The sequence below is a fragment of the Macadamia integrifolia genome, chromosome 5 (genome assembly GCF_013358625.1).
Source record: "Macadamia integrifolia cultivar HAES 741 chromosome 5, SCU_Mint_v3, whole genome shotgun sequence".
Lineage (NCBI taxonomy): Eukaryota > Viridiplantae > Streptophyta > Magnoliopsida > Proteales > Proteaceae > Macadamia > Macadamia integrifolia.
The window spans coordinates 38762063-38784139 of record NC_056561.1 but is presented as its reverse complement, the minus strand read 5'-3'; the positions used below and the strand labels follow the sequence as shown (position 1 = coordinate 38784139).

The window sequence follows — 22077 nt, the reverse complement described above, 5'->3', positions numbered from 1 at the left end:
ATATGATTTTTTTCTAATATATTATCAACCTACGGAAGCTCAATGTGCATCTTTGGTACACCACAAGTAGCATAGATATGTATGAATAGACTACATGGGTGCACGTTTAAGCCTAAACAATTTGCATGAGAGAGATCGAGAAGATAACTCACGAATAATTGATTCCATTGACTTTGGTTTACAAGTTGTTATTCGTCATCACTCCCCAAGTCCCAAACACTGGCCGACCAAACACGCCAAGTGACCAAACGCGATTTAAACCATCCACACATAATCATCGGGAAATCTTCTTGAGCATCATGGTCAACTGTTCCACCATCCTAGGCATATTCGATGCACGAGGCTCTGGCATGTGTGAGGTATAAAAATGAAAACTATGTAGTTTTACTTCGAAAACGTTGAGAGGCTATTTTGACTCCAAAAAGTCTCACCATCTTAATCATTTTTATATCTTGTTTAATTAAAATTTTAGAATTGAATTAGGTGAACATGCAAAGTACATGAGGTAATATTTAAAGAAAAAAGATTACTGAAGACTTAATTTTGTTGCAAGGGAAATTAAAGGAAATGGAAAGGAAGTGAAATTTTCAAATCAAAAAAAAATTATTTTTATAATCATTATCCCACGTGGTTATATCATTAACTCCAAACCGTTTCGTATTTAATTATTAGATTTCAAGGAGAGGATTGGGAATACCACCCTTAATTTGTAAGCTAGTGAAGTGCATCAATGGGAGCACGGCACACACACAAGGTTATGTGGTGATTTCCACAGGGAGAGGGAGAGAGAGCCAAACAGGTCAGGTCACCATAATGGCAAGCCCAGAATTTTCCCTACATTACACTTTAATTTACATCCATATCCAGTGTTTGAAAAGAAAAATAACATCTAAAAGCATCATTACTAAATATGGTAAGAAAACTAGGTAAATCATACACTCATGTTAAAGAATGAACACAAAAGCTTCCTTTGTAAGTTCGAAAATGTTCACTTCTCTTTCCTTTAATTTCCCTTGCAACCAAACATAGCTTAAGGGGTTGATAACATTATGATTTTAAGATTCGGATTGGAAGCAACCAATCCCAATTCGGCTCAGGTTTGTGCTATACGAAAAACCTTAGATGCCTGAAATATGTTGATTCTGAAACCGATCCGGATCCTGATTCCAGTATTTTAAACCTTGGATAACATTCAAAATAGTCAATGAATTATTCAATTAATATAGATGTAAATAGATCGAATACAAATCGAACATAATCAGATTTAAATATTTGTTTCACCAGATAGTGATAACCCTAAAGAGACGCGAAACAAATCTAGATTTTTCACTATTCATTTATATCCCTGACTTGTGTAACCAAGACCTTTCTCCCCCACCCCACCCCACCCCACCCCACCCCACCCCACCCGATGATCCGCTCTCAATCCATGTCTCCCAATTATCGGAGCTTTTTTTCTCATTCTCTAGAACCTATATAATTTTCTAGAACCCTCAAGATCATTAGCTACTTAATTTTTTATTATTAGTAGAATATCAAACCCTTTGATCGGATGTAGATACTCCCCTAAACAAATACGGATGTGAATTGAATTCAGATTTTCACCTATCCATTAACATTATATCCTGAACCCGAATCTGAACCCGAACCCGAACCCCAACCCCAACCCCAACCCCAACCAATCGACACCCTCACTTGGTGAACGACTGAAAGCTAACTTTTACTGAGGGCGGCGGCACCTTCACTTCACTTCTAACCAAATGGGGTCTTTCAAATAGTTTACTGCTTTCCATGTGGTGGAAGGTTAATTCGGGTTGGTAATCAGATCTCTCTCTATTCCCTTTTTCCAATTTGAGTATGCCACTTTGTTTGAGAGTAATGGATTGAGACCAATTTAACTAGCAAACATGGAGGATCTAGCATGTGACAGAGACGAGCAGGTTACCTTTAACCGGTTGTCAGTTCCTCCGCATTTGGATGAAAGTATTTGGACCACATGCCCACCAAGGGCAGCGGTTTTCTAGGTAAACATTGAAAAGCAACCCACTGCACTTGGTTGAATTTTAGAACGCCGGCTCAGATACGTAAAGGTACGTGGATTATTAACTTCGTTGATGGCAGCTTGAGGGACCACCTTGGCTTCATTCCCAAGCAAAGCTGTAAGAGGAGAGGAAGAAAAGCATGTGAATACGACACCACTTAAGAACGATTTTGGGTATCCAGAACTGAATATTCTTGTCAACAATTAGAGGCATGGATATTCCACGGTCAAAGGAAGAGAGAGATCTCAAATGATATTATCCATCCCCTAAGGCTATGTTTGGTTGTCAAGAAATTAATAAAAAAATAAAATTCCAAAATAACTTGAATTTGAAGAGAGAGATAAAAATATAAAAGCAATTTGAATTTGAGGAGAGAGAGAGTTTTTGAATTTTTTCTTTTCTTTCCGGTTCATTTCTTGACATTCAAATTAAGCCTAAACCGTGACTAACACCCTCTTTTATCTTTTGTTTGGAGAGGAACCACTACTTGCTGCAAGTTTTGTACCTGAAGAACAAGAAGGGAAGGCACTTCACAAGAGATCAGATCACTCTGTCCTCTCTGGGTATCAAGAGCTTCCACACAATAAACAAAGAGGATAAGGACAACAGTGAAAGATAAAGTAAGAGGATACCCCCGCACCTCAAGGCAAAAGGATCCCCTAGCCCCCACTTCAAAGTCAAAAGTCAGAGCTTAACAGCTAGCTCTTGACATCTTTCTTCCATCAAAGAAGCTTCAAATTCCAACTTAACACAGTTCATCCCAACCCCTCCCCTCCAAAAACACCCAAAGTCCAACCGACACTTGAAAACTTTCCCCTGTTATCAAATTGAGGAGCCAGTGAGACTCGACAAGAAAGAAACTGCAATTCTGAAATCTCAACTACTTTCTCATCCGGCCAGTCCTGAATCCTTCCAGCCACCAAAAGACAAGCAGATCACATGTCTTATGTTCAGAAAGCTTCCTACTGGAGAAGGAACATTCCTAATCTTCTTCTAAACAACTCAAATTTTCTGTTCCTATGCCCCTACGTTCAACCACTTCAAAGTATCCTTTTCTGCAAGGGAGCGAAAAGCATGTGCTAGAGTGCATAAAGAGAGGGAAAGGAGGAAAGTTTAAACCCACTCAACAGCTTTCCCTATCTGATCTCCAAATTAGTATATCAATAATCTCTTCTACTCCAATCCAGTGCAACCTAACTACCCAAATATGGACATATCTGGTTCTGCAAGAGATGCAGAGCATCAGAAATTTGCTCTACAAGTAGACTCTGAGCACAAGGCAACTGAATTCCAATTATTCTCCGTTGCTGCACCACATATGCGAGCGTTCCACCTGTCATGGATATCCTTCTTTGCTTGCTTTGTGTCCAGTTTTGCAGCCCCTCCCCTCCTTCCTATCATACGTGATAACCTCAACCTAACTGCTACCGATATTGGCAATGCAGGGATTGCATCAGTCTCTGGTGCAGTATTTGCTCGGCTTGCCATGGGGACTGCATGTGACCTCGTCGGTCCTCGGCTTGCCTCAGCATCATTAATGCTTGTCACTGCACCTGTAGTCTACTTCACCTCCTGTGCCAACTCTGCCGTCTCATTCCTCCTTGTCCGCTTTTTCACAGGCTTCTCCCTCGCAACCTTTGTCTCATGCCAATATTGGATGAGCACCATGTTCTCTGCTCCCACTGTAGGGCTTGCCAACGGTGTTGCTGGAGGATGGGGCAATCTTGGGGGTGGAGCCTCCCAGCTCATAATGCCCCTTGTGTTCGAACTCATCCACCACATTGGTGCAACAACTTTCACCGCTTGGCGAATTGCATTCTTCATACCTGCCCTATTCCAGACTTCAACAGCACTAGCAATCTTCATCTTCGGCCAAGACCTGCCTGATGGAAATTTTTATCGGCTACAAAAATCTGGGGATAAGCAGAAAGATAAAGTCCCAAAGATTCTCTACAATGCGATCTCCAATTACAGAGCATGGATCTTGGCATTGACTTATGGCTATTGTTTTGGTGTGGAATTGACAATAGACAATATAATTGCAGAGTACTTCTACGATAGGTTCAATCTGAAGCTCCACACAGCCGGTATCATCGCAGCATCCTCCGGTTTAGCAAATATCTTTTCTCGACCATCTGGAGGACTGCTCTCTGACTTGATGGCAAAAAGGTATGGGATGCGGGGTAGACTCTGGTGCTTGTGGGTGGTGCAGACTATAGGTGGAGTACTCTGTCTCATACTTGGGATAGTGGGATCTTTAGGTGCATCCATTGTTGTGATGATCATTTTCTCAATCTTTTGCCAAGCTGCATGTGGACTAACATTTGGGGTAGTTCCATTCATTTCCAGAAGGCAAGTGATCTCATCCTGTGATCATTATTTCTGATTCATCATTTTTTAACATATTTTATTTCCTGATTTTTGTAGGTGGAATTTCTTTAGTTCTTTTGTTCAACAAAGTATTCAGTTCTTGTCTTCAGGTTCAGTGGTTCTGTATGAGCTGCCACATACAGAAATATCCATCACAATCCCAACCCAAAAAAAAAAAAAGAGGTCAATTCTTACATATTCTACTGCTATTTAAGATACTGTAGCAAATGTCAGTTTCTGTAAGCAACTAGGTGGAAGGCATAATGCCTATTGAAAAGCTTAGAGACATGTAGCTTCTCATGCATGAGAAAACCTTACTACCAAACTTCCTGAATGGATAGAATTTACAGAAATGCATACATCCCCTTTTAGTCAAATTCAAGAGTGATCCAACCATTTTCTGATCTTTTGGCCAACAAGAACACATTTTATGGAATACAACCTTGTGGAAAATAAAAGGCAACAATTTCCCAGGGACTTTTCCGGCATCTTTCACCCAGGGGATGAGGGATGGGGGGGTTACAGCACTCAAAACATTGCATCTAAGACATCCAACTAGCCCAGACCAAGTCAACTAACATTCCCAAGTTTCTTTTGCTTCAGATGGAGGAGGAGCTCTTTGTTGCTCTCACTCCCAATGTCATAGAAATTGAAGCTTCATCAGCATAAGTTCACTCTTCTATTGAAGCTGCATTCATTTTTCTATTTAAACATATAGAGATTGATCAGAATTTGATCTTATAGTTGAATGAGTAGAATGAATTCCAATGTCTTAATTTAATACCTCAGCTACTTGACTAAGATATTTTCCATTTCTTTTTTTCTTTTTCTTTTTTTTTCTTTTTTTTTTCTTTTATTTTCTTTTCTTTTTCTGTCCTGAAATTTCATTTTCCAGGTCACTGGGAGTAGTATCTGGAATGACAGGAGGAGGTGGAAATGTAGGTGCAGTTTTGACTCAATTGATTTTCTTCAGAGGATCCAGATATTCAAAGCAAACAGGGCTAACTCTCATGGGTATTATGATCATATGCTGCACTCTCCCTCTCTGTTTGATTTACTTCCCACAGTGGGGTGGGATGTTTTGTGGTCCAACTACTAAAGGGAACACCACAGAAGAAGAATATTACTCATCTGAATGGAGTTTAAAAGAGAAAGAGAAAGGTTTCCACCTAGCAAGCTTGAAATTTGCCGACAATAGCAGAAGTGAAAGAGGACAAAGAGTCACTTCAGCATCCACACTCTCAGATGCAACCCCACCGACACATGCCTGAATACAGCATTTGCCAATCAATTGTCCCTCTACTAAGAACCACTAGAAAGCTGTGTTAGGAAACTCTTTTTCAGGAAAATTAATGCCACAATGCTTAAGGCTCTGTCTGGTTCCTAGAGAAGTAAAAAGAGGGTAGTGAAATTAAATCAGAACTAAAATGGAAACTTTTGTAATCATTGTGTAACATGATTGTGTAAACAAATCATTCCAAATCTTGTCATTAAACTTTTCTTTACTTCATAGTATCAAGTATTGAGATTGGCCATATCAATACGATATAGAACCAATGCATAAAAAAAGTTGTGTACAGAACCAACACAGTTTAATACGTTACCATTATGGACCTATACAATATAAACACAAGATGGACCGATATACTTGATACGCAGGCTGCAAAAACCCAAAAAAATCCCAGTTTTTGAAAGAAAACTTATTCTTACTCTGATTTTTTTGCCAAAACCTAAATGAATCCTATCTACACTCACATACGAACTAGAAAGAGTCTAAATCGAACATCAAAGCCACGGGTTGAAGTCGGTTAAAAATATGTTCCTTTTTAATCTTGGTTTTTCTTGCTTGTTTTTGCCAAGTATTACATTTAAACTGGAAAACTGGCCTAAATTTGGATCATCTTGAATGATTTGTGAGCTATAATGTATAATATTTGTTGTGATGTACTTATTAATAGTTACATATTACTTCAGGTTTGTTTAACCACACTATTGTATGGTTATTGTGTGTATATTAAATATTACTTAATACTTACTTAGGAGTATCTTTATATTTCCATATTGCTTTGGTTTGGACCTTTAGGGGTTAATTTAGGCTAGTATTCAAATACGCAATTTTTTCCCCAAATCTTCTTACTTAATTGCTTCATAAACATGTATATTTTCCAATCCAAAATGCAAAATACAGAAGAAAGAAACTTCTACAACTAAATAACTTGTGTGTTTTTGAAAACTTCTTAGATTCAAACCCACTCTCCAAATTCATTCTCAAAACCAGAATCAGAAGTAATTAATAGAGGTCAAATTTAGATGTGATCCTTCCTTTCAATAAAAAAACAGAGCAAGAAGAATCCTGGTAGAAGAGGAGAAATGTATGAAGTAACAACAGAAATATGTCCTAGCTCTTTTTAAACAGCTCAACCAAGCACTACCTTGGTTGTCTTTTGATTTACATGAGATGGCAAAGCTACACCAAGAGCGTGACCCTTCTTGCCTTGCTTAGGCAGTAACAAGTTTGGAGTCCGCCTAACTTGACAATAAACAAAAAACAGAATGCATAATACAAGAACAAAGTAAAGAGCGTGAGAAGAAATGACCTCCGCCTTCAGACTGAACATTCCAGCATGAGGTTCTGTTTGACTAGGCAACAAGTATTCCCCTTCAATTAGTGCAGCTCCTAATGTCCAAGAAACATCTCCTGGACCAAACAATATCTCTGCATCACCCAGACACAAAGCTTCCTCAATGAGTGATACCAAATATGGTACCCTGAAACAGTATTGTACAGCATGATTTATGTTTTTGTAACTTTTCTTCAAGTCAGCCCATGAACTTGAACATAATTCCTTGCCTTTCTCCAAGATCTTAGACAAATTAGCTCTGGGATTCAAATTTAGCACATTGTAGACTGCAAAAAATCCAGATAAAGCGTGGAAGCGAGCAACAGAGAGATGGCTAGCTGTCGAATTAATGGAATCAGTGCCTGCAAATGGCAAACAAAGCATTTAAAAAATATAATAAAAGATTAAAAAAAAAAAAGGGTACCTGCATCATACCTCATATAACTAATTGATGGGAATGTAGGGAGGGGATGATAGTTAAAAGCATTTTAGCATGGAGTAAAATATATACAACTGGTGATGGATAGGTCAGTAAAACTCCATTGAACAATAAAAAAATACGTTATTTGATCAACAAGTTTAAGTAAATGAAAACTATTTAGAACAACCTCCGGATTTAGGTTTCCACAGCTGAATTACAAAGGAGTGGTGATGAGAACAGTCCTTAGGCCCAAATAGTTAGCCAGTTCTGATTTAGGAGGAAGAAATCAGAGAAGGAAGCTAATGGAAAGGACAATAGGCTATAGTTTAACAGGAGAAAATCACTAGCTTTAAGAATAAAACAAAATCAGAAAAGAAGATTCAAGTACTGTTATGGAACTAGAGACAAAGATTTTGGCTGTAGGTTGCCTACCCATAGGCGACCCAAATCCTAGAGTGACATCTTCTAAGACCTGTCCGATTGAGAGAGCTTTTCCTGAGTTTTCCGTCAGACCCGGTTTCAGTAAACTCCTTTTGATCTCCAATTTTGTGAATCATTTGATTGTTAGTTGGGGTTAATAGGACTGTGGATCAGCAACCTAACCCTGAAATCTCATGTCAATAAGACACTTATCAAGTGAGCTCTCACCCACAAGTCAGCAATCCTGCACTAGTTTTCTGGCTTTACAAAAGGAAGAAGAAGATATTGAAGTCTTAATTTAGCAAGCAAGGCCAGCTTTTGTATTAATTGCACTAAGCCCCTTATTTAATTAGTCTTTTCTGTTTTAATCCTTGCTCTAATTTAGATTCCAAAATAGTCCCTCTTTAACTTTAATTCTGATTTTCCGTAGTCCTGTTAACTTACAGAAAATTACCAAAAGGAATTCAGAACTATTTATTTCTTACAGAATCGGCGTTGCTTCAGCAGGCCCAATAGGTACCCAAACTAGGGTTTTGGAACCAAGGGTCACATTACAAGGGATCTATAGGAGTCGAAACATCTCACTAAATAGGAGTCAAATTGAGCTGAATTTTCAACTGTGGGTTCTAAAGGACCCTCCTCACCAGGCAATACCAAAAAACTGAATTTCTCCCAGAATTTTGGTAGTAAGATGAATCAATTTATTTCAAATTGCAACTCAGGAAATGGAAGTCACAAATTTTCTTGGGTTAATCAAACAGAGGCAAAACTCAAAGAAAAATAAACAAAAGTGATCCAAATCTGATAGTATTAACTAAGAATGAAAATATAGTTTAGATTCGCTAGCATGCCCAGCAATCAAACTACTGGGCATTAGCGCCCATGCAACCAAGCAACGGCTGAGCTATAGTTGATCTACGACCAACGTTGCCTCGACTCTGTTAGGGGCACAGCAAGAAAATCCTTACGCAGGGTGGTCGCAGATCACAAACGTGCAATGGTGGCCGTAGATCAGCTCTACTGGATTAATCAAACTGAGGCAAAACTCAAAGAAAAATAAAATCCAAATCTGATAAAATCCCAAAACCCCTCTCAGCTTTCCCAAAAGTTCGATGCCCAACCCCTCTGGTTCCAAATGATCCCTTGGACAATTTGGAACGTCTGAGGTCTAAATTCCTTGGCTAAACAAGCGGAAATCAAATCCCTCATTCGCTCCTTCAAGTCCAACCTCTGTTGCCTTCTTGAAACTAGGGTGCTGGAAGGCAATGCGATTCGCACGCTAAGTCTATTGCCCCTAATTGGTCCTTCATTCCAATTACCTTCATAGCCTGAATGGTCGGATCTAGATTCTTTGGGACCCCTCTTTCCTCACCATTTCATGTCTTTCTTCCTCGGCCCAAACTATCCACATCTCGATCTCTCACCTCTCTGGTCCGTTCATTTACTTCCTCTCCATTGTTTATGCCCAGAACAGAGCTCCCCTCAGGACCCCTCTTTGGGATGACCTCGCTTCTTTCTTTAATTTCTCGGGCCGAAGCCCTTGGGGCATTGTAGGAGACTTCAATGTTACTCGTTTCAGTCACGAAAAACAAGGGGGAAACCCTATTGATTCTCAGGTTGTCAACTCATTCAATGATTGTATTGACGATCTTAATCTCACAGACCTCAGATGGCCGTTGCTAAGCTCACGTGGCATAACAAAAGATCGGGTAAACTTCGTGTTGCCTGTAAGCTTGATAGAGCCCTAGTCAATGAAGCCTGGCTTAATTCTTTCCCCTCCTCCCATGTCAGTTTTGGCCTCCCTGGAATCTCCGACCACAGTCCCATCTCCTTACATGTTCTCCCCTTCCGTTCCTTTGGCCCAAAACCTTTCAAGTTCTTTGACATATGGATTTCCCATCCAGACTTTCATTCCCTTGTCTTAGGATCTTGGCACAATCTCACCTTTCATTCCCATTCCCCCTCATCTCTTTTGCCTCCAATCTTAAGAAAGTGAAAACTGCTTTAAAGCTCTGGATCTCCTCCACCTTCGGTAATATCTCCTCCCGGGTTGGTGAGGCCCGTGATAAGCTTCATTCCATTCAATCTAGAATCCAATTAGATCTCCTTAGTTCCACCATGCCGAGGAAGAGAAAGCAGCCACCACTGATCTCTCCCGGTTGCTTGAGCAAGAAGAAAGCTTCCTTCATCAGAAATCAAGAATCAAATGGCTTGAATTAAGGGATTATAACTCTGCTTATTTCCATCGATCCCTTAAAGCCAGAAACAATACCAATTCCATCCCAATACTTATCTCCTCCTCCGGAATTGACCTTTTTTCCCCTGACCATATTAAGGCCGAAGTTATCTCTCACTTTTAGAGGCTCTTCAGTCCCTCGTTGTCCACCCCCACTCCCATCCCTCCTCACCTCCTCAACAAGTCTGTCCCGGCTGATAACATTCCTTTTCTTCAATCCATCCCCAGTGAGGAGGAAATAATTTCGGCCATCCTTTCCCATAAGTCCAACAAAGCTCCGGGCCTTGATGGCTTCAGTGTGGGATTCTTCTCTACCTGCTAGGGTACCATCAAAAATGACCTTATCAATACAGTGTGGAGTTTCTTACTTAATCCTAGCCAAATCGAGGGGATCAACCACACCTTCCTTTCCCTCATCCCTAAAAAGGAAGGTGCGGTTTCCATGAAAGACTTTAGGCCCATCTCTCTGTGCAACCTTCTGTACAAGTTTATTGCTAAAATCTTGGCCAATAGGATTCAGAAAGTCATTGACTCCCTCGTCAACCCCAATCAATCGGTCTTTATTGCTGGATGGAGTATCTCTGATAACATTATGCTTTGTCATGAGATAGTCCGAGATTTTGATCGTAAATCCCATGGCCCAGCTGCTCTCCTCAAGATTGACATTCATAAAGCTTTTGACACCATCAGCTGGGATTTCATATCCAATGTGCTTCTGCAAATGGCTTTCCCGTCATCTTTTGTTTATTAGATTATGGTTTGCATATCTTCCCCCCGGTTCTCCGTCCTGGTGAACGGAAGCCTTGCAGGGTACTTCCCCTCGGGTTGTGGCATCCGTCAAGGTTGCCCCCTCTCCCCTCTGCTTTTCTCTCTTTCCTTGGAAGTCCTTTCTCGGTCCATTCAATTTGCCACTGATCTTCATCGCATCCCCCCCATTACTAAATGCAAATCCCCCCTCCTCTCTCATCTTGCTTTTGCCGATGACATTATGATTTTCTCCAAAGCTGACCCCAATTCTATCTCCACCATCATGGCCACCCTCCAATCCTTTGAATCCCTATCCAATCTCAATTTCAATCTCCTCAAATCCAATATCTTCATTTCTGGGGTCTCGTCTGATATCCAGGACTCCCTCTCTGAGCTCTCCGGCATCCTGCTTGGGTCTTTGCCTGTTAAATATTTGGGTCTCCCCCTAATATCCTCCAGGCTCTCCGCTCATCACTGTGCTCCTATGCTGGACAACCTTAGGAAAAGGCTTCAACTTTGGAAAGGCAAGCTTCTCTCTTTTGCGGGTCGCCTTACCTTGATTAGATCGGTCCTCCAGTCCATGTACCTCTATTGGACTAGAACCTTTGCCCTCCCTGCTTCCATCATCAAATCTTTTGAAAGTCTCCTCTGCTCTTTCCTCTGGAAATGCTCTGATTCCACTAAATTCCTCAGACCCTTAAGCTGGGATAAGGTTTGCCTCCCCAAAGCTAAAGGCGGCCTGGGTATTAGAAGAATCAAATCCACCAACTCCGCTGGTATTCTTAAGCTCATCTGGAAGATTGTATCTAAGAATAAAAGCATTTGGGTGGATTGGATTTACTTGGGGCTTCTCAAATCTAATTCCTTGTGGACTGCTCCTTCCATCCCAGATGCATCTTAGATCTGGCAGAAAATTCTTGATCATAGACCCATTGCCCTTTCCGCCATCTCCTTCATCATTGGTAATGGCCAGGACACTTCCCTCTGGAAAGACCCCTGGCACCCTTCTGGTATCCTCTCCCACCTCATCTCCCCTAGAGTCATCTACTTTTCTGGTCTCCCTTCTAATGCCACCGTCTCTTCTATTATCTCTCCCTCTGGCTGGCCCCCTCCGGATTCCCCCCTCCCCTTCTTGATCTCTGGTCCAGACTTCCCCCTCTTCCCCCGGGACACCGAGGAAGAGAAGACAAATGTATCTGGCTGCCATCCTCTAACAAATCCTTTTCTTCCGCCCTTGCCTGGTCTTTCATTCGCACTCCTTCCCCTGTGGTTCCTTGGCATAAGGTTGTTTGGTTCAAAAACCACATTCCCCAGCATAGTTTCACCCTCTGGCGATGTCTGACCAACTACCTTCCCACTCAATCATTTCTCATCCACCGCCATATCCGTGCCAATCCTGCTTGCTGCCTCTGCCCCATGGGTACTGAGGACATCCCTCATCTCTTCTTCTCTTGCCCTTTCTCTTCCAGCATCTGGAAGGTTGTCCTTGCCAAATGTTGGCGAAATAGAAGACCTATCCTTCCTTTTGATAGAGAATGGAACTGGATTGATATGACATTCGCTGGTTCCTCTATTTGTGATACTATTGGAAAATTGGCTTTTTGTGCCACTATCAATCATATCTGGATGGAGCGGAACATCCGTAGATGGACTTCCAATTCTCGCTACCCGGATAAGATTTGGAAAGCTATCTACATTGATGTTAAGTCCAAATCCTCTTCCCTTCAGACCAGCCTAGTCCATATTACCCCCAGAAATTCCCACATCATTACCTCCTGGAACCTTCAGGCTGACCTCCTTCTTCCCACTTGATGTCTTCTGGGTTCTGGCTCCCCCCCCCCAATTTTGGCTGAGGGTCCTGGCTTTTATTTCTGCTTTTTGTTGTTTCGTCTTTTGTAGTTGCTGTTTGTAATTTTTGTTGTTGTTGCTTGGTTTTGGGCCATGGCCTTGGTCAGCCTGTTGGCCGGGCCAGTCCTGATCCTCCCCCTTCCCCTCTCTACCCCCTGTATATTCTTCTCTTCTTGGTATTGAATTATTTATTCATCCAAAAAAAAACTAAGAATGAAAATACAGTTTAGATTTTTTAATCAGATTGTAAGCTGTAATAAAAAATTAAAAAAAAATAATAATAATAAGTAAAGCTGAAAAGATTATACTCAAGTTAAAATAACTTTTACCTGTTCAAATTGATGGAACATCACTGCCAGAGCTTGTAAAACTTCAAAACTAGTAACAGAAACAAGAAGAGCAGCAATGATTCCAATCAACTAAGAAGAAGATGATATTTTCCCTATTTCTGTAAAACTATACCCAAAATAATTTGATTACAAACTATATCTAGATTCAAGACTATACTTTGACCTCCTTCCTATCCCCAAGTCCAACGTCTCTCACCAAAAAAGCTCTGTAAGAAAAAATAGAAACTCCTAAAGCTTTCAATCATATAAATTACTGTTAGTCATCAAAAAGAATTTCCTAAAGCTAATTACCACCAATAGGGCTTCAAATTTCTCACCGACTAATGACTTGTATATATAGGTAATAAGTACAACAAGCCCATACATAAGCCCTACTCAACTACACTCAACTAAGTTTTAACCCAACTAAATGGCTTGGCTAAAGCCCACATTTAAGGCTATGGCTCAAAAAAGCTGACTAGTAATATGCACAACCCAAAATACAAAAATAAAACCCCAAAACAAAGAAGCCCATGAAGCTGACAGCACCAGCATATGACCAAACCGATAGACAAGCCTCCCTGTTATATGCTCATATCCAGACACGAATACAAATCCCATGACTGCTAATTAAAATCAGAGGAATAGCTTTGACAGGACCAGTCAGCTGGGTTTGATTAGAAAACTCTTTCATGTAGGACTAGGGTTCCACAACAATAATTGTTAACAAAGAGTAAAATTAATCCCTAAATAACCCAAGTACCCAGCAGTAATCAGTTGGGTTAAATTGAGAGAATAGTTGCTGCTTGCATATAGAGAACGGATAAGAGTAACTGACCCATATTTGTGGTCAAAAAAGTTAGATTTAAATGGGTTGGAGATGGATAGAAGAAATGATAGAATGGTAGAAATGCAGGGTTCTGTTTTGATGAGGTTGAAAGGGAGACTAAGAGTTTTAAGCATAGTCACATTGGCGCCAAAGTGAACCACAGTGGTGGCCAAGCACCTTAACAGCTCGGCGAGGCCATAGTGCCAAGGCAAGCATTTTATGTTATAACCAAGACATTTGTCAGGCATTTTCCATCTTATAAATGTGAAGACGTATATATATATATATATATATATATGTATTCACATTTATATATATATATATATATATGTAGAAATAAATTATATATTATATATAATGTAGGGTAATAAAAGTCTAATTATAGTACATCAAGGGGGTGAGTTTGTGGAAACATAAAAGGGGAGAAACGAGAAATGGTTGAAATTTATAACATCTGGAGGAAAGTTCATTGTTTTGGGTCTCGATGCCATGACACTTTGGCCATTCTTTTCCTTATACTTTTACTATCTTATTTTGTTTTTCCTCATATCCATTTAGCCAACCCCATTTAGTCGGGATGAGTTGTTGATAAAACATAGCCACTATTACTCACTTCTCTTTTCTAAATTTCAACAATTCAATGTAGTAATATTGTGTTCTTTTTTGTGCGGATGTTCAATGTCTATACTATATGTTGTATTTCATATTAGGATTATCTATTGCTATAATTAATTATAAGATCCAACCCCTTAATTTAAAACACTTGGGGGAAAAACATTTTTGTCGACTAATAATCGCCGAGGCACGACTAGGCAGCGCTTTGCCTTGAGAAGCCAAACACCTACCTATCAACCTACCACTTTAGAAAAATCTTGAATCTAACTTCACCATCAACATAAATGACTGGAGTAACTGAAGATCACGTAATTTCTCATCAGTGCAAGTCATACAAAAGTGTTTTGAGATCATTCACAATTGAGAACCACCTTTCTAGTTCCCAACCCTCAGCAAATCTACAATAATAGAAACAAACTTAAGGGAAGAAAACCTCCTACAAAACCTCCTACAGCAGCCTGCCAGCCTAGAATGCTCTAACAATCTGTAGAGTCAATATACTGCCAAAACACATCAAGACAGATAGCGTAAGTGTTACTGTAGCATCCTTCTTTGTTACATAATTTGAAAGCTGGAACTTGCATTAACTAGGACACCTTAATCAGCAACATGACCATATAATAACATAAAATATAGATTTCCAGGGCACTGAGAACCCAGTGAGAAAAGACTTCAAACTCCACGGTGGACATATAGAGCTTCAACATTCTAAATGCAGATAACAATAGGCAAGAGAAGCTAACTAACCATTAAAGGAAGGCAATGATTTGCAATTCATATCTGCTGTTAACTGCAACGAATCAGAGCTTCTTGAATGAATCGCAGCAGCCCTTGCAAGTTCCTTGCATTGTTCCCAATCTGGATCCCCTACCAGATTAACCAAAGGGAAGCCATCACTATTACTCAATGGTGGACCACTCAAATTTTTTGCACTGCTACCATTCGACCGGAAGCAACCATAGCAAGTATAATTCTGCATAAATCCTGAACTGAGACAAGGATGGCTGAGTTCAAATTTTACATCAGCAGTATCTCTAGGCAGCAGCTGCTGTTCATTCAGAATTATAATGGTTCTATCAAAGGCCTCATTCAGACCAAATGCCGGTAATGAGTATGCCAAAATCTGGTGCTCAATTGGCCCAATTTTCGATCTCATGAAATGTTTATCTTCTCTTGATTCGTCTATTTCCATAACCACTTGCAAGGATGAACCACCCAAGTCAAGGACTCCTAATGTGGGAGTGTTCGAAGACTTATCCAGGAACCTTAATTTATAGTTTAAAGCAACCCAACTATAGTAAGCTTCTTCCTTTCCACTCAACACCCTAATTGAACTTATTCTATAAACAAATGGGTGCTCCCTTACAACAGCTGCTGCATTCTCCAAAATCCAGCCAGCATCCTCTTTCGGCAAATTTCGCAACCCAGCAGTCGCTAAAAGGAAGAGAGAAGTATCACCAAGTCTTTCAGAAGGTATTTGCTGCTGTGCCCAAATAAGCAATGGCTCCAACGCTGCCCTTATGCCAGAAGAGTTGTGAACAAATTTATCCAGACCAGGCTCAGTTTGCATGCACTGGTAATGACAAGCATCCTTATGGAGAGGATTCTTGGTTGATAAATCAGGAAATGAGTTCAACAAGGTAGGCAAGTCATGTTTACTTGTGATATTTCTTTGCCATTCGTACACATTTACTCGGGTACCAGTGCTTCCACAATCCAGAACCACAGTGAAGTATGATCGTTGAACGTCTCCTGCTCTGAGTGCAGTATAAGCAGTTACCAGGATCACCACAACAAAAAGAACGACGATACTGATTTTCAGACAGCGTTTACACTGGACAGAACTCATTGATAGAAGCCTGGAATTTGCAGGGATAATGGATTCCATGGAAAAACTAGCAATGCATATGAAGTTCAAAGCCAAGAGGCTTTATTTTCTCTTCCTTTTTACTCTTTGATTCCTTCCAGTCATAAAAAAATTCCCCGGTGGTGAAGAGGGGAGGGGACCTGAGAATACAGATCTGGGTACAAAAATTTCATTCCAAATAGATGACGATATCACCAACCAGGAAATATCGCCAAGATATAATCTTTCTGTTATTCCATATCAAATAAACAATTCAACAATTGCAAATGAATACCCTTACTTTGACCAAGCATGAACAGCAGCATCGGGTTGTGGACTGCCCCCACAACTGCAAAAAGCAATAAACATTTCACACAATCAGATGGCCAATGCAAACCTGATATTAAAAGGGGAGGGGGGGTGAAGGCTGCTTTACACGACCACAAAGATGAAATGAACAGAAAATCAATATAATCAAGCCAGTGGTATTTGAAAGATTGCTTGATTGAATACAATAGCTAAATACTGATAATGAAAACAATATTTTCTTAAATTTTTTCAACAATTGGCAACAGGAAACCAGATCAATGTAAATTCCTACCTTGAATTTATTAAAAAATGCTGCCTGCGACGGAACCAGAACCGCCCCCACCCACCATGGGTTGGGGGGGGGGGGGAGGGAGAGAGAGAGAGAGAGAGAGGAAATTACATCTCCCGTAAGTTAGAATCTTATCGCCATCCTTAATATTTCATACATCACAGAACAATAAATACAATTTATAGAATCTCATTTTATTAAAAAATTCCATTAAATGTGTACGAGTAGACTGAAAATAACGAAATAATCTACCACTTCGATCACTGAAACCTACATTCTTAAATCTCATAAATAAGTAAGGAATCTAAAGCTGCAGTTTAATCCATCAGAATTTTTACGGAAGAACAAAAGTTCAGTCGAGATTGTGACTGGTAATAAGATCGCAAATATTGTAGATTTCGATAACAAATTTGATATTAAAAAAAGAGGACAGAAAAACTGAAAGCATATCGAAATTTATACTTCAAATGTCAATCCAAGATCAAAGAAAAACCAGGTCAAATTGCTCAATTGAGTTCTAATATTAAAGAAATATAACAGATACCAAAACAATCCAAATCGAACACAAAACAATAACAGTAACTATAAATTAATTTGGCCTACCTCGACACGTCGAGAAAACCGTAGGACTTACTCTGCTGCTTCGCCTTCCTTCTGTTTATTCGTTTCTTAATTTTTATTTGAAACGTTCATTTGGGCAACGGAGAGCAGACGGAGGGAGACGTCCGGGAGATCACTACTCGGTTTTCTTCTGTCTCTGTCCTAGTTCCCAAGTGCCATGTCACTCTATTATCCCTACATCGAACACAATTAATGAACAAATGATCTCGTACCACGTTGCAATCATAAAACTTTTTCCCATTTTCGATATAAATAAAACTTCTTTTGAGTGCGTAACATAAACCTCCTTATTTACCAAAAAAATAAAATAAAATTCTCAACGATAAGGTCATAGAGCCAATGATTGGAATACCCTATCCGCCAATCAGTAATACTATCATTGTAGGACCTCTAGATCTTTTGCAGGGCTACACCGGGTGGAGTGACCATCCGATCAGGGATGTAAATGGATAGTCAAAATCCAAATTCGAATGTACATCAATATTTAATGAAAGGTGTTTAAATCAAAATTAAAAAATAATTATTCGATCTAATTAAAAAATCAATTAATGACTTTGAGGTTCTTGAAGTTTAAACAAGTTATGGAGAATGATAAAAAGAGTTCATACCACATAGAAAGATGGATTTAAGAGCAAATTGTATTCACTTAGGGGGGGTTCGGATTACACAAGTTAGTGAGTAAACAAATGGTCGAAAATTTGAATTTGATCTACATCTGTATCTATTTAGGTGTATCAGACCTATCCATATCTGATCAGGAAACATCCAAATCCAATCCGAATTCGATCTGTATCTAATCCGTTTACATCCCTACATCTGATGGTCGGGAGTCCCTTGGGATGTGTGTTTTGGTCCTCCCAACCGCTGGATGCTCACTTAAGGGTGTCATTTGGTTTGATTTCGGTTACTCAGTTTGGTTTGATTCGGTTTTGAATGATGATAAGGTGGACTAGAACCAAACCGAAAACCAACTCGGTTCCGTATTTAGATACTCAAGCATATTCAATTTGACTCGGTTCGATTTTGATTCAAATTCGGTTTTGATATGTAGTTTTAATTCAATTTTATACCTCGGTTTTAATTTGGTCATGAAAACAGTTCCACTTTTGGACATGACTTTGATGGACCAAATGCCATAATGGCCTCGAGTTATGGGCCTTATGGCCATTGTTAACTCCAAATTTTTCTTAGCATGTAAATATGTGATGATAAATTGCAAAAAACATTTGCCACCTCTCTTAACGATATTAGGATTTTTTCTTTTTTTTTTTGGGTTTAGGAGCAATTTGGTTCGATTCGATTCGAACTGACGGTTCTTACACCCTAAACCAAAACCGAGTCTAACCTAGGTCCATACTCACATACTCGAACCAAATTTGAACGGAATTAATTCGGTTCAGTTCGGTCCAATTAATTCTGCTTGGTTTTGGTTTTGGTATTCGGTTTCGGTTTGAAGTTGACACCCTTATGCTCACTACACTTGATGCAACTTTGTAGAGGATCCCGAACTCCTATTGTAGGTGGCACACAAAAGATAGGAATGTGAATGAAATCCCTAAACTCTATGGGAGCCTTCTTTTTTTCCAAGGGCCTATTGGCCATTACATGTAGACACACATAAGGGCTAAAGATAGACCTACGGAGGAGTCAACAGGGGCCATGCAACACTTATTGGAAAGCAAGAAAACTGGTACAAACCAAACATCGATGCACTTGAGAGGAGTGGATCAAGTGACTTAACCCTTAGATAGTAAGTCAACTATGTAAGCAAAACAAATGGCACGAGCTTACCCAAAAAAAGAGAAAAAAACTCCATGAACCTCAACTAATTTTGAATGATCGGAATTACTTCAATTTATCTTGAACCTCAGATACACCCATTGCATTGTCTCCCGCTTAGGAATAGATTCAAATCGGGCGGCCAATTCGATCAATGCCTACTTCAAACTAGAGCATTGCCAAAAAATTATAAATGCGAGTTACTGTAAAAGGCCGAGGAATTGATAGATGGAATGAAATCCAAATACCATTGTTGTTGTTCTTCTCTTACTGGTGAAAAAAAAAGTTGCAGGTCTTTTATTTCCCATTGTCAACCACCAAAACCTAGTCATCTAAGTTACAAGTTGTTGTATCAATGAGGACATTCGATATCCATCAGCACAATGTGTTAGTTGTTTATTTTCTTATATTTCTAGAGATGTGAAAGTTTTTCTTCTCTCCCACCGATATTGATTTACCAACAAAACTAAACGCTCGCTTTTATATCAACTCATGCTATTTGAAGTCCGAAAATATCCTCACATTAATTGGCACCCTTGCGCTGTACTAAAAAAAAAAAAAAAAAAAAAAAATTATTACTTTTTTTTTCACCAACCTTGGTTACAATCTTTAGATTTTTCTATTAGTAAATTAGGTAAATACAATTATAACCTAGTGGGGAAAAGCTTAAATAGAGCACATAATGGCACCTACTATTTCATGCTTTAAAAACTACTGTTTTCCAAATCCAATGTGATGACACAACTATTGCCACCCATATAAAATTTAGTAGCAATTATGAAGGTGGGGTTCCAAATTTATGTACTTGATGAATACTTAGGGCAAAGGTAGATCAGTATACCGTGAAACTTGCTTGCGCTTGAATCAATTATTTCTTGGTTAAAAACTACTTGTTTAGTATCAGATAAAAATGTAACGATGACTTATTAGAAATATGGGAATTGATGATTTCCACTATCAGCTCTAGTAAATCAATAGCAAAGTTGGTGTTGAGCTTCTAGCTCATGGCATGCTGTCAGGAGGTTGGGCCCTAGCATAAGTTCAGGGAAGGTCAATGGTTCGACTCTCGTAGCCTCCACCTTCTTAAAAAATAACGGTAGTTAGTAGTTGTAGTATTAGAATAAGTGTAACACAGTGGGTCCATTGATAGCCCTTTGTGGGTCTTGTTTGGCTCTTAGATGGGTCTTTGCTTGGCCTGGCACCAAAGAAAAGAGTTTCAACTTAATAAAATAGAATCATTGCCCTTGAAATGGAAGAAACAGACAAAAAGGAGTTCAATAAAGAAGTTGCTTATTCAAGAATTAACCAAATGAGGGTAAAGTTACACATGGCATGTTAGATGGGACTTAAATTTTCTGGACATGTGTAAACCAATGGGCCATTGTCGCATGTTAAATTTCAATTCATTTGGAGTTAGCCAAGTGGCAAAGTAAGATTTGAAATATAGGACAATGTGAAGATTACATGAAATTGCACACCCATACAAGGATGAATAAATATACATCGGTTGTCTAGGCATACATGATATATTATTTGATCATTTGAGTATGGAATTTAAAATGTGGCCAATCTAAGTGTTGTCAATTGTTTGATTGACCAAGTATGAAATTTCTCATGTGACCAATCTAAGCATTGCCCTTTATATCCTTTGGTCGAAGTCACCATATCATCTTGTCACATGGCAGGATTATATCATACAAACAAGTGTGATAATGACTGAGCAATAGGAGAATTCGTAAACCCCGAGAATGGTACAAGTCAAGTTGAGGCCAAGGAGACTTTCATCGATAAACAAGTAAATGGACACCAAAGTTGCTCGAAGGTCATGTGGCATGTGATTAAAGATAGTCTGGTTCCAAGATTTCCAATTTTGTCATAGCAACGCATACCAAAAATATTTAAATTTGGGGGAACCTTTGTACAAACTGATTAAGTAGCTAAGCCAATCCCGAAAATGAGTCACCTAAAATGATTTTATGTCAATCTGTAAAAGGGAAACATACCAGAAGCACAAGGACAAAGGACAATAATATGTAAAGTGGACCCATTTGAATCCATGGCACAAAGGGTAAGATAGGTGATGAAATAAATTCCATGCAAACAAGTTTTGGTTAACTGCTAGCAATTCCGAGCAACAATGCCAAAGAAACAATTTGATATTTGAAAGCAGGTTAAGCTTTCATACCCAAAACCAACATACATTCGAGTACATAGAAAGAGACGAACTATGCCCCAAAAAACCTAAAATGGTAAGTGTATTTAAAAAATAAAAATAAAAAAATCAAGTCACAAAGTCAATAATCCTCCCTTTTAGACAGGTGGATGAGAACTCTACAAACAACCTATTTAAATATGGGTGGGAAAATAGACTAAATAAAACTCTCGAATCAATTCCTTGGTAGGCTAATAGATAAGCCTACAAACAGAAGATAAGACAAGGACTAAAAATGCGGCCCAAGGTTGAGTAGGGACCCAAATATCGAAGTAAATGGATGTCGAGGTGCCTAATCTAATTTCACGTCAAAGGCCATTGCACAAAAGATCCCACTTTTTAGGGATATCACACCAAGCCCTAGAGCAGTTAGAACAACTTGTGGCCTCTAAAAAGGAGGATATAGCGAAACGCTCAACCCTTAAACGCATTAACCCATACCTTTGTTGTGCATGATACACCAACCATAGCTAGCAGGCCAAGTAGTTTACGTGTAAGCTCTTAAATCATAGAAACCAAGCCCCCTATTACAAAAAAAAAAAA

At 39.3% G+C, this 22077-nt stretch overlaps 2 protein-coding genes across 12 annotated transcripts; one reads left to right on the top strand and one right to left on the bottom strand.

The window, feature by feature from the left end:
• Nucleotides 1–786: 786 nt before the first annotated feature.
• LOC122079554 (probable apyrase 7) lies at nt 787–17734 on the bottom strand. 10 transcript variants are annotated; one of them, XR_006140464.1, is made up of 5 exons: nt 17526–17730; nt 15226–16673; nt 7010–7395; nt 1946–2157; nt 787–1180 (listed from the first exon to the last, which is right to left on the bottom strand). XR_006140464.1 is itself a non-coding variant. In XM_042646119.1 (5 exons), the coding sequence occupies exons 2-5, from the start codon at nt 16364–16366 to the stop codon at nt 2077–2079; spliced, it is 1473 nt and encodes a 490-aa protein (XP_042502053.1). In that variant the 5' UTR covers nt 16367–16673; nt 17526–17732; the 3' UTR covers nt 1667–2076. The 10 variants fall into 10 exon arrangements, 9 of the variants coding, with proteins under 9 accessions (XP_042502055.1, XP_042502053.1, XP_042502049.1 ...); XM_042646119.1 differs by lacking the exon at nt 787–1180 and having other exon boundaries at nt 1667–2157; nt 7010–7128; nt 7264–7395; nt 17526–17732; XM_042646121.1 differs by lacking the exon at nt 787–1180 and having other exon boundaries at nt 1664–2157; nt 7010–7128; nt 17526–17734.
• Nucleotides 2533–5917, top strand: LOC122079555 (high affinity nitrate transporter 2.5-like). 2 transcript variants are annotated; one of them, XM_042646125.1, is made up of 2 exons: nt 2533–4394; nt 4470–4943. In XM_042646125.1, the coding sequence occupies exons 1-2, from the start codon at nt 3250–3252 to the stop codon at nt 4624–4626; spliced, it is 1302 nt and encodes a 433-aa protein (XP_042502059.1). In that variant the 5' UTR covers nt 2533–3249; the 3' UTR covers nt 4627–4943. The 2 variants fall into 2 exon arrangements, with proteins under 2 accessions (XP_042502059.1, XP_042502058.1); XM_042646124.1 differs by lacking the exon at nt 4470–4943 and adding an exon at nt 5308–5917 and having other exon boundaries at nt 2534–4394.
• Nucleotides 17735–22077: the final 4343 nt, after the last annotated feature.